The sequence below is a fragment of the Notolepis coatsorum genome, assembly GCF_963971535.1.
Source record: "Notolepis coatsorum genome assembly, chromosome: 12".
Lineage (NCBI taxonomy): Eukaryota > Metazoa > Chordata > Actinopteri > Aulopiformes > Paralepididae > Notolepis > Notolepis coatsorum.
In genome coordinates, this window is record NC_140176.1 from 17,637,107 (window position 1) to 17,656,770 (window position 19,664).

At 44.8% G+C, this 19,664-nt stretch overlaps 1 protein-coding gene across 1 annotated transcript; it reads left to right on the forward strand.

Annotated features, from left to right (window-relative positions):
- Positions 1-4,731: 4,731 nt before the first annotated feature.
- Positions 4,732-5,319, forward strand: LOC311237782 (intraflagellar transport protein 46 homolog; the record flags this gene model as incomplete). The annotated part of the gene is made up of 1 exon (XM_084325760.1): positions 4,732-5,319. One exon carries the CDS (start codon positions 4,732-4,734, stop codon positions 5,317-5,319), a length of 588 nt encoding a protein of 195 aa, XP_084181886.1.
- Between the last annotated feature and the right edge of the window lie 14,345 nt (positions 5,320-19,664).

Sequence of the window (19,664 nt, forward strand, 5' to 3'; positions counted from 1 at the left end):
AGGCCCCCGGCTGAGAATGTGGTTATGACTATAAGGAGTAAGCAACTCTCTACCATATCTCTGGAGTTAACGACATCCTCTGGATGACCTTGCGAAACACCCAACTGCAGCTTGACGGCAATGGCACAAGACCACAGCTCACTGCACAAGCTGATTACTACGAACAATTCCATTATGAAACCAATAATACTCCTTTAGTGAGAGGGTAACATAGTTGTGGAGGCCAGAGGCTCACAGGGGCAACTGGTGGTGGGTGACCAGTGGTACGTTAATAACTTAATTGGCTTTACCCAGCTGGCCAACACAAAGCAATCGAGTATTGATCTGAAACGACAACAAGCCTAAATCCAGAAACTAGGTTTCCAAGTAGCTCTCTAATCCTCCATCTCTCTCCACACAGAGCCAAGTATTCAGCTGAGGAGGCCATATTGCTGAGTCACTGTGCTGTGGTCAGGTCCCTAACAGGCTAACCTGTTCAGGATGAATTGCTGCTGCTGTGTCATCCAGGCTGGCGCAGGCTGTGCTGGTCATCAATCAGCGCGGCCGCTCCCCGCAAGTTCTTCCTACAGTACAGCAACACGTGGGGCCATTAAAAGGCCATTAGACTACCAGTGTTCAGTTCACCCCTGCTGCGGTGTGGGGTGGGGACACATCAGACTGAGTTACACAACAACAGGCTTTACACACATACATGTGCACTCACTGTGTATGAATGCGGCTATGAAGGGGTTAAAGCTGCAGTAGTGTTGCAATAAAACAGGCGAAGCATCACTTCCTGTGTGCTGATGACTTTACCGGGAACATCCTACCAGACACCACTGTTTAAAACAGCCAAGAACAGCCAATGTAAAAGCATTCATGAACTGGGTGTAGGTATAGAATCACTATCGTTTCAACCATATCAATCATTTATTTATATGAAAATGTTCAAGATTATTACTTTAATCCCGAGTAGACAAATGCCGCCAGCGTTCTGCTCATACAGCTTCTCTATAGCTGTGCTTCACGTGCTCAAGAGAGAGAGCAGCACATGTCGGTTCACATTCATAACGTCTTGGTGCCACACTGTGGGCTAACATACCGTTTACGTCAGTATTGAAAACGCAGGACAGTGTAGCATTAGAGATGAATACTGCCAATAGTAATGTATGTGGGAGAGCCACAGAGTGCAGCCAGTGGGTGGGCATAAGTATATATATCTTCATAAGCATACAAGTGTGTACGTGTTGTGTGTGTGTGTGTGTGTGTGTGTGTGTGTGTGTGTGTGTGTGTGTGTGTGTGTGTGTGTGTGTGTGTGTGTGTGTGTGTGTGTGTGTGTGTGAGGAGTGAGTCACTGGGGTCTAAAATGTAGGTGGGATCCTCCACCACACGTAACGTCACAAACACCAACACACGCACGCACACACACACACACGCACGCACGCACACACACACACACACACACACACACACACACACCACGCTGAATACATCCCACATGTGCCGCTTTTCCATTGTCAAAGGAACTTGAGGAAACCTTCTATAAAGGAACCTCTGAAAGACCTGAGATGGGTTCTCGTTTCTTTCTCCACTGTAATCCAAGAACCACAAAGGTCAGTGGAAGCTTCGACACGACACAGTAAGCAAACACGGAAGAGGCTCTTGTACCTTTAATTGTGTTGTTATTTTCACTCTTTGGGATGGCGTGATGAACTTTCACCCCCAACTTGCTGCCTGCTGACGCATGCGGCAACACATTTCTTGACCGGTCACAATGGAGAGCACACTCCTACATCCGGAGCCGCTCCACAATGGAGTTCTGAGAGCCTGGTGTGGATCACAGCGGCACGTTCTTACAGTGGAAAAGGACCAACAGTCCTCCCAGGCTGAATGAATCTCTTACTCGTTCACTGGAGAGCCCCCCCCCCTCTGTTAAAACACAACGCCTGTGGTGGGGGAGAGTGGAACAGCACCCCCAGCTTCTCCATTAGGCATCACACACAGGCTGGCACCTCTGAGTGAGCCCGTTCATCTTGGGACCGTAGCCAAGACCCCGTTAAAGTGTGTGTGTGTGTGTGTGTGTGTGTGTGCGCTGTGTGTGTGTGTGTGTGTGTGTGTGTGTGTGTGTGTGTGTGTGTGTGTGTGTGTGTGTGTGTGTGTGTGTGTGTGTGTGTGTGTGCGTGTGTGCGTGTGTGTGTAAGCGAGAGTGTGTGTAATACATAGAGTGAGAAATGGATAGTAGCCTGTGTGTGTGTGTGCGCGTGCTAGGGTTGGGCACCGTTCACATTTGAACCGATACTGGTACCCAACGGTACCTTTTTTCGGTACTTTAGTCTCAAAAAAGATTTTCCCTACCTACCTCAGTTGTAAAACATTTGTCCAAACTTACATTTTTTATTATCATTATAATTTATTTAGAAAAATGTGTTAATATATATAATAATATATAATATTACAGCGAGAGTTGTCTGCATCTAGCTTTGTAAAGTGTAACCACACTTTTCGGCTTGCCATTGCCCCGACTGCTTTAGTTGTTGAATCAAGTAAAATCCTCGGTAAGCGTGTGTATTGTGCGCGTGAACGTTGACGTGAACGTGCGGCACACTTCATATAGGTTTCGTTTTGCGGTAAACGAAACGTTGACACGTCTCAAACGGCATCGAAAAAAAAAAAAGTAGACCAAAATGTGGCACCGGTGGATCTCACGTGAATCGGTACTCGGTAGTGGTACCGATGTGATTCGGTCGGTACCCTTAAAAGTACCGGCTTCGGTACCCATCCCTAGCGCGTGGCCGCGTGCACACCCATACATGCGATATGTAAGGATTTGAGGATTTGAGGATTTGAGGATGATCGCTGTAGAGCTATAAGAGTGCTGGTACTCTCTGGACTGATTCACCACTGAATCAAGCTGGACGGGTCGGAGGAAGAGACTCATCCTCTCACTGACACTGGCATCAAGCTGAAACAGGGTAAGGGTATCGGAGAACGTCTCCAAGAGAGCCATGTGAGTCATGTCATGTTATGTTAGGGCTGGGTAGTGTCTTAGTAACACTAAATGTATTTAAGGCTATGGTGAAGCCTATTGTAACCACGTTTTCTGTGTGCAGATGTTTTGTTTGACCATTTTGTAAGGTTGCTTTTGTCTGTAGTGTCTATGTGTGTATGTTGAAACTTTGTGTTGCTGCTGTTTCTTGGCCAGGTCTCCCTTGTAAAAGAGATCCTGGATCTCAATTGGGACAAACCTGGTTAAATAAAGGCTAAATAAAAATATGATAATATGTCATTTTTAATACTTTTTTGATGGACTTACATTTATCACTATACATTTATCCCTCCATACACTTGCATGGATCCATCACGGTATACCTCCTAGCCCTATCACGTCGTGTCAACGTGTCAATCAAAGCAAAGTGCGGTGCTTTTCTATCATTTTGGGACATAGAAGAATCTTATTATGATTTCTCTAATAAAGAAAATGGACCGAATGTTCTAACTCTAGTCGTCATCCATCGCAAACATCTTGGTAAATAACAGGTGATTATCAACTAGCAGGTGATTATCATTACATGACAACCGTGGCCATTGAGCTGTGGCATTGGGTCATATTGGTTGGCGATCCGTGTGATGACAATACTAAAAGCAATGGATCAGGATCAATACTCCTGTATGAAGCTGATACCTGAAGGTTCAGGATAAATACTCTGTATGAAGCTGATACCTGAAAGTTCAGGATCAATACTCTGTATGAAGCTGATACCTGAAAGTTCAGGATCAATACTCTGTATGAAGCTGATACCTGAAAGTTTAGGACAGCAGACTCAGTTGGCATATAAACTGCTCAAAACGTACCTTTTTAAACTATAGCTTTTAAATGAATTATTATCTTTATTTTAATGTCTTATTTTTCTTTATTTCTATTATTTTTACTTAAATATTTTATTGTAATTTTTATCATTATTTTATGTAGTTTTTTATAATTTTATTTGTTATTTATTAATGTCTTATTTTACTGTTATAAATTATTTTCTTATTGTTTACTATCTAATTTAGCTATTTTATTATTTTAACTATTTAATTTTTCTGTCTTTATTATTATTTTATTTGTAATTTATTTATTGTCTTATGTTAGTGTCTTACTGTTTGTCTTATTTAGCTATTTTTACTATCTTATCTAGTTGTTTTATTACCGTTTTTATCATTTTTATTTTTGTTTTTTTTGTGTAAATCACTTTGAGATGCAATCTGTATGAATGGTGCTATATAAATAAAGTTATTATTATTTTACATTTATTTTAATTTAAATTAAATGTATTTTATTTTAAGACTTCTAAAGAATGTCATGTTTTTAGACATATTTCTATATTATTCAAATGGGAGCTAAATATAATATACTTTATTATTATATTACATTATAATATATAATATTACATTACATTATATCATACATATTATTTATATTATTCAAATGATGTCAAACATGTTCCGTTGTGATGTCACAGTATGATGTCATAATCAAACATTCTAGAACATTTGTGTATCTATTCAACATGTTCCATTGTGATCTCACAGTATGATGTCACAGTATGACGTCATAATCAAACATTCTAGAACATTTGTGTATCTATTCAACAATTCTCTGAGAATAACTGAGATCTCAGTAGACAAGTGAAGATATCACTTGTTGTTTCCGGCTACTTGTCTGTAAGCTTGAATATATATATACTGTAGATACAATTTAAAAATCACCACATGGAAAAGGAAACAAGCGCCAAGTGTGGCAGGTACAACACCCCTCAGAACATTGAGTTGGACCACAAACTGAAGCCGGTCATTCCTGACTTCATGGAAGATATTGATGCTTTCCCGAAGGTGCCAAGGCCAGATGGTAATCCTGACAACCTTGGTCTGTTGGTGTTAGATGAACCCTGTGTTAAACAGTCAGACCCCACAGTCCTGTCACTGTGGCTGTCTGAAGACACTACTGAGATGAAGAAGGTGACCAGTATCTCTCCTCAGAGGAACCCTGAAGCCGTGGCCAGTTGGATGGACAGCATCACAGAGCTGCATCGCTCCATGCCTTCGGCCACCGTCCACTACAGCAAGACGATGCCCGACATCGACAGCCTGATGCAGGAGTGGCCGGCCGAGCTGGAGGACCTGCTGGGCGAGGTTGACCTGCCGACCGCGGACACAGACTGCAGTCTGAAGGACTATGTGGACATCATATGCGGCTTACTGGACATCCCTGTGTACGAGAACAGGATCCAGTCTCTCCACGTCTTATTCACCTTATATATGGAGTTTAAGAACTCCCAGCACTTCAAACACAGCAGCTGAGCTAACCCTCTCTGCCTCGTCTTGGGTCATCTCAATCAGGCTACCAACTTGAAGACGCGGTCATTTTTGGATTATCGAAGCTTTTGGACTGCAGTCTGTTTTTTGCGGTGGTGAATAATACGCATATGTTTGTCTCAAGGCTAGCCCTACATGCGTCATCAAAGCGCATGTAGGTGTTTTTATGCTCTAGTCTGTACCATTATTACTATGTAAAATGTAATAATTGTGGAATATTACTGTAATGAGCTGTATGTGTATGATCCAAGTGTCCTATGATCCTCATAGGAGCATAACATAAAAAAGCATTCCATGTGAAGGTATTCTGTATTTTTGCATGTCAACTAATAAAGAAACTTGAAACTTGAAAGTTCAGGATCAATACTTTGTATGAAGCTGATACCTGAAAGTTCAGGATCAATACTCTGTATGAAGCTGATACCTGAAGGTTCAGGATCAATACTCTGTATGAAGCTGATACCTGAAGGTTCAGGATCAATACTCTGTATGAAGCTGATACCTGAAGGTTCAGGATCAATACTCTGTATGAAGCTGATACCTGAAAGTTCAGGATCAATACTTTGTATGAAGCTGATACCTGAAGGTTCAGGATCAATACTCTGTATGAAGCTGATACCTGAAGGTTCAAGATCAATACTCTGTATGAAGCTGATACCTGAAGGTTCAGGATCAATACTCTGAGACAGGCACCAGGGGAGACAGACACCAGGGGGAGACAGACACCAGGGTGAGACAGACACCAGGGTGAGACAGACACCAGGGTGAGACAGACACCAGGGTGAGACAGACACCAGGGGGAGACAGACACCAGGGTGAGACAGACACCAGGGTGAGACAGGCACCAGGGTGAGACAGACACCAGGGTGAGACAGGCACCAGGGTGAGACAGACACCAGGGTGAGACAGGCACCAGGGTGAGACAGGCACCAGGGTGAGACAGACACCAGGGTGAGACAGACACCAGGGTGAGACAGGGTGAGACAGACACCAGGGTGAGACAGACACCAGGGTGAGACAGGCACCAGGGTGAGACAGACACCAGGGTGAGACAGGCACCAGGGTGAGACAGACACCAGGGTGAGACAGACACCAGGGTGAGACAGGCACCAGGGTGAGACAGACACCAGGGTGAGACAGGCACCAGGGTGAGACAGGCACCAGGGTGAGACAGACACCAGGGGTGAGACAGACACCAGGGGTGAGACAGACACCGGGGTGAGACAGACACCAGGGTGAGACAGGCCCCAGGGTGAGACAGACCCCAGGGTGAGACAGGCCCCAGGGTGAGACAGACACCAGGGTGAGACAGGGTGAGACAGGCCCCAGGGTGAGACAGGCACCAGGGTGAGACAGGGTGAGACAGGCCCCAGGGTGAGACAGACACCAGGGTGAGACAGGGTGAGACAGGCCCCAGGGTGAGACAGGCACCAGGGTGAGACAGGGTGAGACAGACACCAGGGTGAGACAGGCACCAGGGTGAGACAAGCACCAGGGTGAGACAGACACCAGGGTGAGACAGACACCAGGGGGAGACAGACACCAGGGGTGAGACAGGCACCAGGGTGAGACAGGCCCCAGGGTGAGACAGACACCAGGGTGAGACAGGCACCAGGGTGAGACAGGGTGAGACAGGCACCAGGGTGAGACAGGCACCAGGGTGAGACAGACACCAGGGGTGAGACAGGCACCAGGGTGAGACAGGCACCAGGGTGAGACAGACACCAGGGGTGAGACAGGGTGAGACAGGGTGAGACAGGCCCCAGGGTGAGACAGGCACCAGGGGGGAGACAGACACCAGGGGTGAGACAGGCACCAGGGGTGAGACAGACACCAGGGTGAGACGGGCACCAGGGTGAGACAGGCACCGGGGGTGAGACGGGCACCAGGGTGAGACAGGCACCAGGGTGAGACAGGCACCGGGGGTGAGACGGGCACCAGGGTGAGACAGACACAAGGGGGAGACAGACACCAGGGTGAGACAGGCACCAGGGTGAGACAGACACCAGGGTGAGACAGGCACCAGGGTGAGACAGACACCAGGGTGAGACAGGCCCCAGGGTGAGACAGGCCCCCGGGTGAGACAGGGTGAGACAGGCACCAGGGTGAGACAGACACCAGGGTGAGACAGACACCGGGGTGAGACAGGCACCAGGGTGAGACAGGCACCAGGGTGAGACAGGGTGGCCCAGGGTGAGACAGACACCAGGGTGAGACAGACACCAGGGTGAGACAGGCACCAGGGTGAGACAGGCCCCAGGGTGAGACAGGCACCAGGGTGAGACAGGCCCCAGGGTGAGACAGGCCCCAGGGTGAGACAGGGGGAGGACCTGCTGTGAGAACCTGGCTACATCAGCGCTCTCTTGGCTCGTCTGGCTGAGGGAACAGGAGACGACAGCAGGGAGTGACGGACAAGCTGTCGACGGCGGCGGCGGCAGGATGGATGTGATCGATGACGCCCGCTCCCCCGAAGCTGATGAATGTACTTGGTGTTTAATTATTTTTTTTGCCGTTGAGCGTCAGAGCGTGCACGTTCACGTTCACACACACGCACGCGCACACACACACACACACGTCTCGGATTACGAACGAGTGTTTTATCGATCTGATGTGTCGACCATTCAGGCTGTTGTAGGATGGCAATCACTCTGAAGTAATATCCTATATCCTGTCAAAACAATGTTGTGTGTCCCCATCAAGGCGGGGGGGGGGGGGGGGGGGGGGGGGGGGGGGGGGGGGGGGGTGGGGGGGGGGCTGGGGAGGGGGGGGGGGGGGGGGGTAGTCCCCGGGGGGGGAAGAGGAGCATGCCTTCTGTCCCTGTGGAGTTATTGAGCCAGGCAGTAAAGACACAGATTGGGATGCAGCTCCGTAAATTATCTTTCCCCCCCCTCCCTCTCTCTCTCTCTCTCTCTCTCTCTCTCTCTCTCTCTCTCTCTCTCTCTCTCTCCTCTCTCTCTCATCTCTCTCCTCTCTCTCTCTCTCTCTCTCTCCTCTCTCTCTCTCTCTCTCTCTCTCTCTCTCTCTCTCTCTCTCTCTCTCTTCTGTCCTTGTGTGACCCTTATGCGTTTGACTGACTTATACTACAGGAGGAGGAGGAAGAAAAACGTTCGCGCTGATCAGTAATAAATGAAATCACATCGTATCACATCCTTCCGTCACAAAGTCAAAAGAACGACGGGGGAAGGGGGGGGGGTCGCTGCTGGGGACACTTATTAAGGGAACCACACTTCAGGAATGCATGGTGGTGACACCAGTCATAAACATCCTGGGCTCCATAGGTACGTCTGACGTCTGTCAGGAACTACGGTGTGTGGAGAGACAGGCAGGCAGGCAGGCAGACAGGCAGGCAGGCAGGCAGGCAGGCAGGCAGGGAGGCAGGCAGGCAAGCAGGCAGGCAGGCAGGCAGGCAGGCAGGCAGGCAGGCAGGCAGGCAGGCAGGCAGGCAGACAGACAGGCAGGCAGGCAGGCAGGCAGGCAGGCAGGCAGGCAGGCAGGCAGGCAGGCAGGCAGGCAGGCAGGCAGGCAGGCAGGCAGGCAGGCAGGCAGGCAGGCAGGCAGGCAGGCAGGCAGGCAGGCAGGCAGGCAGGCAGGCGCCTTGGAGAGCGTGACACTGGTGGAGCATTTGAACGGGATAGAACTCGTCTTCTGATGAGAAAGGAACATAAACTCTCTCCCACAAACCCGTTTTCCGACTGTCATATACAATTATGCAGAGATGATACAGTGATGTATTCTAAGGGTCGTGGTATACTTGCTTTTAACCCTGCATGCGAGGAGACAAGTGGCTGCGCTGCATACGTTGCGTGTAACGGGAGGGTTGAAAACGACTAGGGCAGATCAGGGACGAATCCTCTCGTGCCGACACATTATATTTAAAGAATTATATAAAAGAAGAATATCTTCCTTGTGAACTACAGTACCCACTGACTATTCAGATTTGCAACATAAACATAAAACATGGCGACACTCGAGGAGGTTACGTTGAGATCACGGCATAAAACGTTTTTTTTTGCAGCTTTCCATGTCAAGTTTTAGCATTTAGTCTGTCACATCCACACAACCCCCACTATTGATGCGCTTCAATTTTGATGCCGCTCAAAAATGGTTGTCTTTTTAACAAACCTCTACTGAATAAGAAAGAAGGCTTATAGTATGTTGCTTGGCACTATATTTGATTTTCCTTTGCATTTGACTAACAACTGTTTCACCCTACAGGTTACAAAAATAAATTAAAAAAAAGTTGGTAATATCAATTTATTTCACAGTTGATATTACCAATGCTAGATTATGCAGATATTGTCTAACAGAATACCTCGGAATCTTCATCCTCTCAATGTCGTTTGTAATAGATCTGTTTTGAGGCGTCCTTATATAACCCATCACTCACACTTTTGTATGAATCACCTAAATCCAGAAGACATTTTCACTGGTTGCAATTTATTTTTAAATGCATTTTCTTTAACCATCCTTCTTACTTAAGTCTAAGGCATACTGAGTATAATCATTTCTAAAGAAACTGGGCGATGTGTGTTTAAATGTAAAGCTCCATCTGATTGGACCAACCTGCCCACTTCACTTAGATCTATGACCCCCCCTTCATCTCTTTAAGGCTTATCTTCAAACAGGCTGCTCTTGCTTCTAATTATACTTGAGATATGGGAATAATTTATACGTGTAGGTGCATGTAAATGTATGGCACAGTGCAGCTCGGTTGGTTAGCACTGTTGCCTCCCAGCAAGAAGGTCCTGGGTTCAAATCCCAGCAGGGGGCCTTTTCTGTGTGGAGTTTACATGTTCTCCCTGTGTTTGCGTGGGTTTCCTCCGGGTACCATAAAAGACATGCATACTGGGTATATTCTGTCGTTGCCCTTGATCAAGGTACTGGCATCACAGCTGGAGTTGGTCTCCCGGCACCGCACGGTGTGGCTGCCCACTGCTCCTACATAGTCAGGACGGGGCAAATGCAGAGGACGAATTTCCCCAAGGCGATTACTACTTAAAGGGGAACTATCTTATAAATGGCCTTTTTCAGTGTTTAGCATTGTTTCCTAGCTATGTGGACTTATATTAATATGATCTATGTCTCTAATTCTCATATTGGCGCATTCTTCCAATTCTCCTCTCACAATATTCACCCTCACTGAACTGAGTCATCTGAAAATGTGCTGATTTGTGATGTCAGAGAGACTCAGCTGCATGATAATGTGGCAGATGCCACCAGGCCACACAGTGGTTTAGGAGCCCAGCCTCAAAACGGTTCGAGATCTTGAGGTAGAAAAATGCTGTTTTTGAGGACTTGATTAGAAATACAAAACAATGAATTTAAAAAATATATAATTACAGAGGTGTTCCATAAACTCACAGGAATTGTGTAAAAGTGCCCAAATAGTGAAAGAAATAGTAAAATAGTTCCCCTTTAACTTAATTTATATAGCTTTGGATGTATATGTATATACTGTCTGTGTGTGTGTGTGTGTGTGTGTGTGTGTGTGTGTGTGTGTGTGTGTGTGTGTGTGTGTGTGTGTGTGTGTGTGTGTGTGTGTGTGTGTGTGTGTGTGTGTGTGTGTGTGTGTGTGTGTGTGTGTGTGTGTGCGTGTGTGTGTGTGTGTGTGTTGTTTGTGTTGTTATGATTTATATACTGTATATTTTCTGTATACCTGTATTAAGGGCACCCTTGGAAAACAAGATGGTTAATCTCAAGGTGTTTATCCTTTGAATAAATGTGAGACAAATACACAAACTCAAACATATATATACACATTATGTCCATGCACACACACACACACAAACACATGAACACACAAATTAAATCATATACACGTGTATAGGACTGAGTATCAAAATATGCTGTGGTATAGAAATGTAATAGTTCATCTCATCAGTGTCGGTGAGCCAATAAGCATGTTTTTTCCCCCAATATATAACATCTCTTCTGTTCAACCACAATCCAAAATCATCCAAAAAGCCTCTGATTATTTCACACAACTCAGCAAAGTAGGGTATCGGAAAAAAGTATAGTTTTGGTATCAGTATCGAATCCTAGGTATTGGTATTTGGCACTGGTATAAAAGAAATCGTACAATACCAAGTGCAAACACAAACACATGCAAACTCAGACGTATATATATACACACACAGAGAGAGAGAGAGAGAGAGAGAGAGAGAGAGAGAGAGAGAGAGAGAGAGAGAGAGAGAGAGAGAGAGAGAGAGAGAGAGAGAGAGAGAGAGAGAGAGAGAGAGAGAGAGAGAGAGAGAGAGAGAGAGAGAGAGAGAGAGAGAGAGACACAAACACACACACATGAATTCAAACTCATACCTGTACCAGTATATGCGCACGCACACACACACAAACACACATACACACATGCTTGCACGGAAGCACATCCTGGCTCAACAAAGGTCAACATGAAAAAGATAATACATGGTACTTGGCGGGAGTTATCACCACGCAGGGCCAGAGGGCTTAGAGCATCACTGCACCCGCTCTCTCATGTCATAATCAATGTTTGAATGACATCATACTCTGTTTGAATGACATCATACTTTGTTTGAATGACATGATAGTCTCTCTGTTTGAATGACATCATACTCTCTCTGTTTGAATGACATCATACTCTGTTTGAATGACATGATAGTCTCTCTGTTTGAATGACATCATACTCTGTTTGAATGACATGATAGTCTCTCTGTTTGAATGACACCATACTCTCTCTGTTTGAATGACATCATACTCTGTTTGAATGACACCATACTCTCTCTGTTTGAATGACATCATACTCTGTTTGAATGACATGATACTCTCTCTGTTTGAATGACATGATAGTCTATCTGTTTGAATGACATGATAGTCTATCTGTTTGAATGACGTCATACTATCTCTGTTTATACAGACCACCCTCAGAAGCCAGCCTCTTTGACGTGGGACCAGAGATAAGGGCATGGCTACAAGATACAGAGTTGGACCTCTGATGTTACACGAAAGAAGATCTCTGTTTGAATGACATACTCTGTTTGAATGACATGATCGTCTCTCTGTTTGAATGGCATCATACTCTGTTTGAATGGCATCATACTCTGTTTGAATGGCATCATACTCTGTTTGAATGGCATCATACTCTGTTTGAATGGCATCATACTCTGTTTGAATGGCATCATACTCTGTTTGAATGGCATCATACTCTGTTTGAATGGCATCATACTCTGTTTGAATGGCATCATACTCTGTTTGAATGACATGATAGTCTCCTTCCATCTTCCTACATGTTTTTCTCTTTCCCTCAGTGTGGATCTGCAGTAATGCAGTGAAACGAGGCACTGTTTGCTGCCTATCGATTCATCATCGCTCAAGTCTCATTTTCTAATTTTCCGTTCATGTAAAAGAGAAAATAAAAAGAATAATTCAGAAGGGGGCTCATCCAAGTTGAATGATTAAAGCAACAATTATAACATGGCCCGAGCCGACTTGCGGAATTGGAAAATGTTCTTCACTTCCTCTCACCCTCTTTCATATCTCAAAACTCCCAAGACAAAACATTCGATGAAAGCCCTGTCTATCTGAAGCCTCAGATAGCCTCAGCCTGTGATCGTTACATTCCACAGCGCGGGTACACAAGACCCGTCAAGACGGACAGCCACTCCGGCAACATTGAACATATTGATTATTGGACTGGCCCCGTTCAATGAGGCCTTATTAGTAGCAGATAACGAGCGAGCGGATGTAGCCACTCACACCACCCTGTACGCCGTGGCTGCTCAACGTCCAAATTCACAGGTCCTTCATTAGCTACCTGACCTCATCAATCACAGATGTAGCGGTTGTGTAGGGTGTGATTATTGATCAAAACAGCTGCTTAGAGGTGTTTGAGCACCTGGGAGCACTGGAGCCAGTGGTTGCTGGTTTGGTTGTCTGGTTGGGTGCTAACATTCCTCTTCTGTGTGTTCTACACCCCACAGACGTGGCTGCTTGGCAGGCTGGTGTAGGCCAGAGGTTCTCAAGCGTTTTCGACCTCAAGGACCCCCCCCCACATTGATACCAATCAGGCTGCGGACGGACCTCCATTTCATAAGGTTCATTCTCTCAGGGACCCCCGATCTGAGAAGATTTTGGTTGTTTAGATATGAATTCCAGATACTGTGATATACAAAGTGGGTAAAGAACAGCTGAGAGAGTGAAACCTATGATCAGAATCGTCACTCTCATATATTCCCTCATTTGGGCAAACTTTTTGCTTCTAATGACCCAATCCCAATACCCCCCCCCCCCCCCCCCCATTGACCCTACTACCACGTGGTCCACTTGGTTTTGTAAAACGTCCCGATTCTTTTGTGGATGGAGGGGTAGTGGTGGTTATGTCACCCTCCACCTGGCCCTACAAACCGAGTGTTTTCAGATGCTGACTCATAATGGAAGGGTAGAGGGGAGAACGTAAAGGACTTGAATTTCTTTTTACATATCAGCCTATTTGGTTTTTGCAGAACTTAGCATAACACCTTTCCCTTTGAGGAAAAAAACGCAGAATCGTCGTGTCGCTTTTATTCTATCTCACTTTTCTCCAGATGCACACCATTCCAAAAATGATTACAACTATTTCCACTGCTCAAAATAAAGAAGAAATGGTTTTAGGTATCTTTTGACAGTGGACATGGTGGTCATGTCAATCAAATATGGCAAAACTGTTCTACTTTCTTCCTCCTTTCTCTCCTGACTCACACCGTTCCAAATATTCAGTTCCACGACATGTCAGTTCGAATATATTTTATTGTAGGCACACAATTAATGTTATCTCAAATATACGCTGTAAATAGAGTGCTGTGTTTGATACATACAAGAAATAAGTAGGCCTATCATTATTATATGTTAAACTATGCTGTAGGTTATGTTTAACTTTCTAGGTCCTGCAAAAACGAAATAAGCTGATAAGTACAAACGTATCACCACTACAGAAATATGTAGGTCCTACTACTGACAATGTAACAAGGGGTGTCCCATTTCCTAAAGATTTCAACCCCTTCCCCTTGTAGCTCCATTCTGAAGTGCCACTACCCAGTCGAGGGCACTCTAGGGGTAGGGCCAAGGGAAGGGAATTGGGCCAATGACTGAACGGGTGAAATTAGACTATTCCCCATTCTTCTGGGGACCCCCTTGAGCCCCCTGTGACCCCACATGGAGAACCACTGGTGTAAAGCCATCTGTACCGCGCTGCCTGCCAGCTGATTTCCTGTGGTGGTACATAAATCAAATCAAATCAAATTTATTTGTAAAGTCTGCAATCACGGGTTAATGTCCCCATGGTCTGGACAAGTCTTCTTTACACAAGTCAAGAAGAAACATCACAATAAATCAAGAACAAAAAACCCATCATGAAATCCAAAACAACACTCCCAGACATACCCCAGCGAAGGTAAGGAAAAACTCACAAAAACCCTAGCAATAGGAAAGCAGAGAAGGAGGAGAGAAACCTTAGAAGGGCCGTTCAAGGGGGGATCCCCCTTCTTGGATGTCTGTGATAGTAGTGTTGCTATGGATGATCGGTGGGTGGAGAATAAAACTGGCAAAATAGATGGTATGTATGTACATAATACGTGTAATAAAACACAAATATGTACATGCAATAGCAACTGAGGTACATAAGATTGAAATGGAGTAGAGCTAAGAACAGCAACAACAAGAGAGAAAGCATAGGGAGACGAGCGCTAGTGTGAAAATAGGATAAAGGCTCAAGGCTCGGAGCTACATGTAACTGTCAGTGGGAGGAGCTACATGTAACTGTCAGTGGGAGGAGCTACATGTAACTGTGAGTGAGAGGAGCTACATGTAACTGCTACATGTAACTGTCAGTGGGAGGAGCTACATGTCACAGTCAGTGGGAGGAGCTACATGTAACTGTCAGTGGGAGGGGCTACATGTAACTGTCAGTGGGAGGAGCTACATGTAACTGTCAGTGGGAGGAGCTACATGTAACTGTCAGTGGGAGGAGCTACATGTAACTGTGAGTGAGAGGAGCTACATGTAACTGCTACATGTAACTGTCAGTGGGAGGAGCTACATGTCACAGTCAGTGGGAGGAGCTACATGTAACTGTCAGTGGGAGGAGCTACATGTAACTGTCAGTGGGAGGGGCTACATGTAACTGTGAGTGAGAGGAGCTACATGTAACTGCTACATGTAACTGTCAGTGGGAGGAGCTACATGTCACAGTCAGTGGGAGGAGCTACATGTAACTGTCAGTGGGAGGGGCTACATGTAACTGTCAGTGGGAGGAGCTACATGTAACTGTCAGTGGGAGGAGCTACATGTAACTGTCTGTGGGAGAAACGGTTTACAGCTCTGTGCTGTGATCTCCTACAGTAGCTCTGAAAACACAGAGCCTTCGGGTTGGTGCTGCTGACACCCCTGTTCTCCCCCCTTCATCTCCCTTTGCTCTCCACTTCTTAAACCACATCTCACTTTGATCCCAGTCGCTGCTCTCTCTCTCTCTCAGTTCAGTTCAGTTCAGTTCAGTTCAGTTCAGACATTATTGTCCCTCAAGGGGAAATTTGGTGAATCTCTCTCACCATCTAACAATAACATTCTCAGTAACAATAACCAAAAATGGAGGAAAATAATTATGAAATTGTGCAATCCCTTTGCTAGAACAATAACATACATAACAATTAGGGATGCTCGATATTGGCTTTTTTACCGATACCGATATTCCGATATTGTCCAACTCTTAATTTCCGATACCGATATCAACCGATATCAACCGATACCGATATATGCAGGGTTTCCCCCCCCCAAAAAACGGAATAATTTCAGGTAACTAATAATTTCACTGTATGCAATATTGTTATTGTTTTTATTTTTTTTTAAACCGATACCGATATTTTCCGATATCACATTTTACTGCCGATATCGGCCGATAATATCGGACATCCCTAATAACAATACAGTTCAATAGACACTCAGACTGCGTGCCTTTTAAAAAATTGTGAGAAATCTCGCCAAGAGCGAGATAAGCTTTGTCGTATTTTCTTGACTTGGTTTTTGGTTTATTGACGTTACTGTCACACTTGTTTGTTTCATAAAGCATCACGATTAACGATTAATTTACAACAACAATTGATTACATTTGCAATTTATTCTATTATTATTTGTATTTTTTTGCACAATCGAAGCGGGCATGGCCACCTTCATTACACTATATGTCTTGTGTATGTATGTGATGAATAAACCTCTTGAATCTTGAATCAATTGAACATTTCAAAAATTATGTTTTTCAAGTGTGGTACTACTATCCTTAGGTCACATGGGTATAGTTGCCTCTCTGATACCACCTACTGACTACCCAGAGTAGGAGATGAGCCTTGGAGTTTATTTAAATCAGTCAATTGTTTAGTGTGGATGCCTACTGTACATGAGCAGGGTGAGTAACCTACATGCCATTACTGCTTTTTATCTATTGACTCAAGTCATTAGAGCTACTTTATTATCTAACACCCGCCAGTTACTATGACATTGTTTATCATTACATACAATTTACTAATCCATGTCAAAATTAGTAGACTATAGTAAATGTACACACACTCTCTCTCACACTCTCTCTCTCTCTCTCTCTCTCTCTCTCTCTCTCTCTCTCTCTCTCTCTCTCTCTCTCTCTCTCTCTCTCTCTCTCTCTCACACACACACACGCACGCACACACACACACACACACCTACACACACACACACACACACACACACACACACACGCACACACACACATGAATTCAAACACATACTTTTACCAGTATATGCGCACACACACACACACACATGCTTGCAGGGAAGCACATCCTGGCTTAACAAAGGTCAACATGAAAGAGATAATACATGGTACTTGGCGGGAGTTATCACCACGCAGGGCCAGGGGCTTAGAAGAGCATCACTGCACCCACTCTCTCATGTCATAATCATCTCTCTGTTTGAATGACATGATACTCTCTCTGTTTGAATGACACCATACTCTCTCTGTTTGAATGACATGATAGTCTCTCTGTTTGAATGACATCATACTATCTCTGTTTGAATGACATGATAGTCTTAGAGAGAGGCTTAGAGTAGACGACAGAGTACAGCAACTTGCAATGGGCCTGGTCTACAAGATACACTATACGACTAAGGTACCCATGTACATGTCAAAATACTTCCCAAAGGTCAGTGAATACCATGACCACAACACCAGAGGGAGCTCCACAAATCATGTTAAACCCAGATTCGGCTCAAACAAGGGACTAAACACGTTTCGCAATTATGCCACATCAATGTGGAACGCCCTACCCAAAGCTGTAAAGGAATGTGAATCCCTACCCACATTCAAAAGCGCTCTAAAAGAGCACCTACGGGAGGCTGCAATTCAAAACTGGCCACTGTAAATGTCCAAACCCCCCCACCCCCTCCTAATAGACAGTCTTCTCCCCTCCGTATGTATATATTCTCTCCCCACCGTATGTATATTTCTCCCCCACCCTCCCACCCCCTCCTAATGTACAGTCTCCTCCCCACCGTATGTATATATTCTCTCCCCACCGTATGTATATTTCTCCCCCACCCTCCCACCCCCTCCTAATGTACAGTCTCCTCCCCACCGTATGTATATATTCTCTCCCCACCGTATGTATATTTCTCCCCCACCCTCCCACCCCCTCCTAATGTACAGTCTCCTCCCCACCGTATGTATATATTCTCTCCCCACCGTATGTATATTTCTCTCCCACCCACCCACCCCCTCCTAATGTACTGTGTCTCCTCCCCATCATATGTATATACTCTGTCAGGATCTATGGGTAACAGTACTGTATATTTGCATATCATATATGTCACAAATGTAACAGTACTATATACCTGTATGTGTATGTCATATATGTCCCTATGCCATAAATGTCATGATGTCATGTACGTTGTGTATGTCATAAATGTCACTATGAATTGAAAATGGGGGACCCTGATGTAAACAAGACAAACGTCTTTCTCTGGTCTGCATCCCCTTAACAATTGTGTGTATTGAGCCGTACTGTATTGTATTGTACCCATTCTGCAATCTGTTAAATAAAGTTTTCATTAATTCATTAATTCTCTGTTTGAATGACATCATACTCTCTCTGTTTGAATGACATGATAGTCTCTCTGTTTGAATGACATCATACTCTCTCTGTTTGAATGACAACATACTCTCTCTGTTTGAATGACATCATACTCTCTCTGTTTGAATGACATGATAGTCTCTCTGTTTGAATGACATCATACTCTCTCTGTTTGAATGACAACATACTCTCTCTGTTTGAATGACATGATAGTCTCTCTGTTTGAATGACATCATACTATCTCAGTTTGAATGACATCATACTCACACACACACATACAATAGAGAGAGAGAATAGCTTATAGCAGACTTAATAATTTTTGAATATTTCTGCTAATGAAGTGAAATAATAACTATCCAGTTTTTTTTTATAGAGTGAATGAATGAAAACTTTATTAACAGATTGCAGAATGGGTACAGTACAGTACAGCTGCTCAATACATACAATTGTTAAGGGGATGCAGACCAGAGAAAGACTTTCGTCTTGTTTACATCAGGGTCCCCCATTTTCAATTCATCGTAACATATATGACATACATGACATACAGATAGACAGTACTGCTACATTTATGACATACCACATTTGCAAATACAGTACTGTTTGTGATACGAAAAGAGTCCAAAAAAGAAAAAAGAAAAAAAGAGAGAGAGAGAGAGAGAGAGAGAGAGAGAGAGAGAGAGAGAGAGAGAGAGAGAGAGAGAGAGAGAGAGAGAGAGAGAGAGAGAGAGAGAGAGAGCGAGGCTATCGAGCTCAGCCCCTTCCAATTCCTCACTGTTGCAGGCTGGAGTTAACGTCAATAATGAAAGTTATCAAATGCGAGTGAAACGCACACTGTTGAGTCCTGACTTTAGGCAGAATCACGAACCGTGGTTTAAGAGAAGTTATTTCGAATGTGATTCATTCATTGCGCGCTAGTTACAGTAGATGACATGTTGCACATGTTATGATGACTTTGAACGTCGGCACATAATAACAAATCAACGATACAATGTGTCGGTCATGAATATTCAAATCGCCATCGACAACGTCAACTCATGGTTGCAGCCCTAGCCACGAGAAACACACACACACACACACACACACACACACACACACACACACACACACACACACACACACACACACACTAACTAAGCTATTGAAAAGTTAAGAAATTAGGGGGAGCTCCAGTAGCTCACCACGTACCGCGAGCGCTAATTCGGCGCCGTGGACAACCGTGCTCGTCACGGA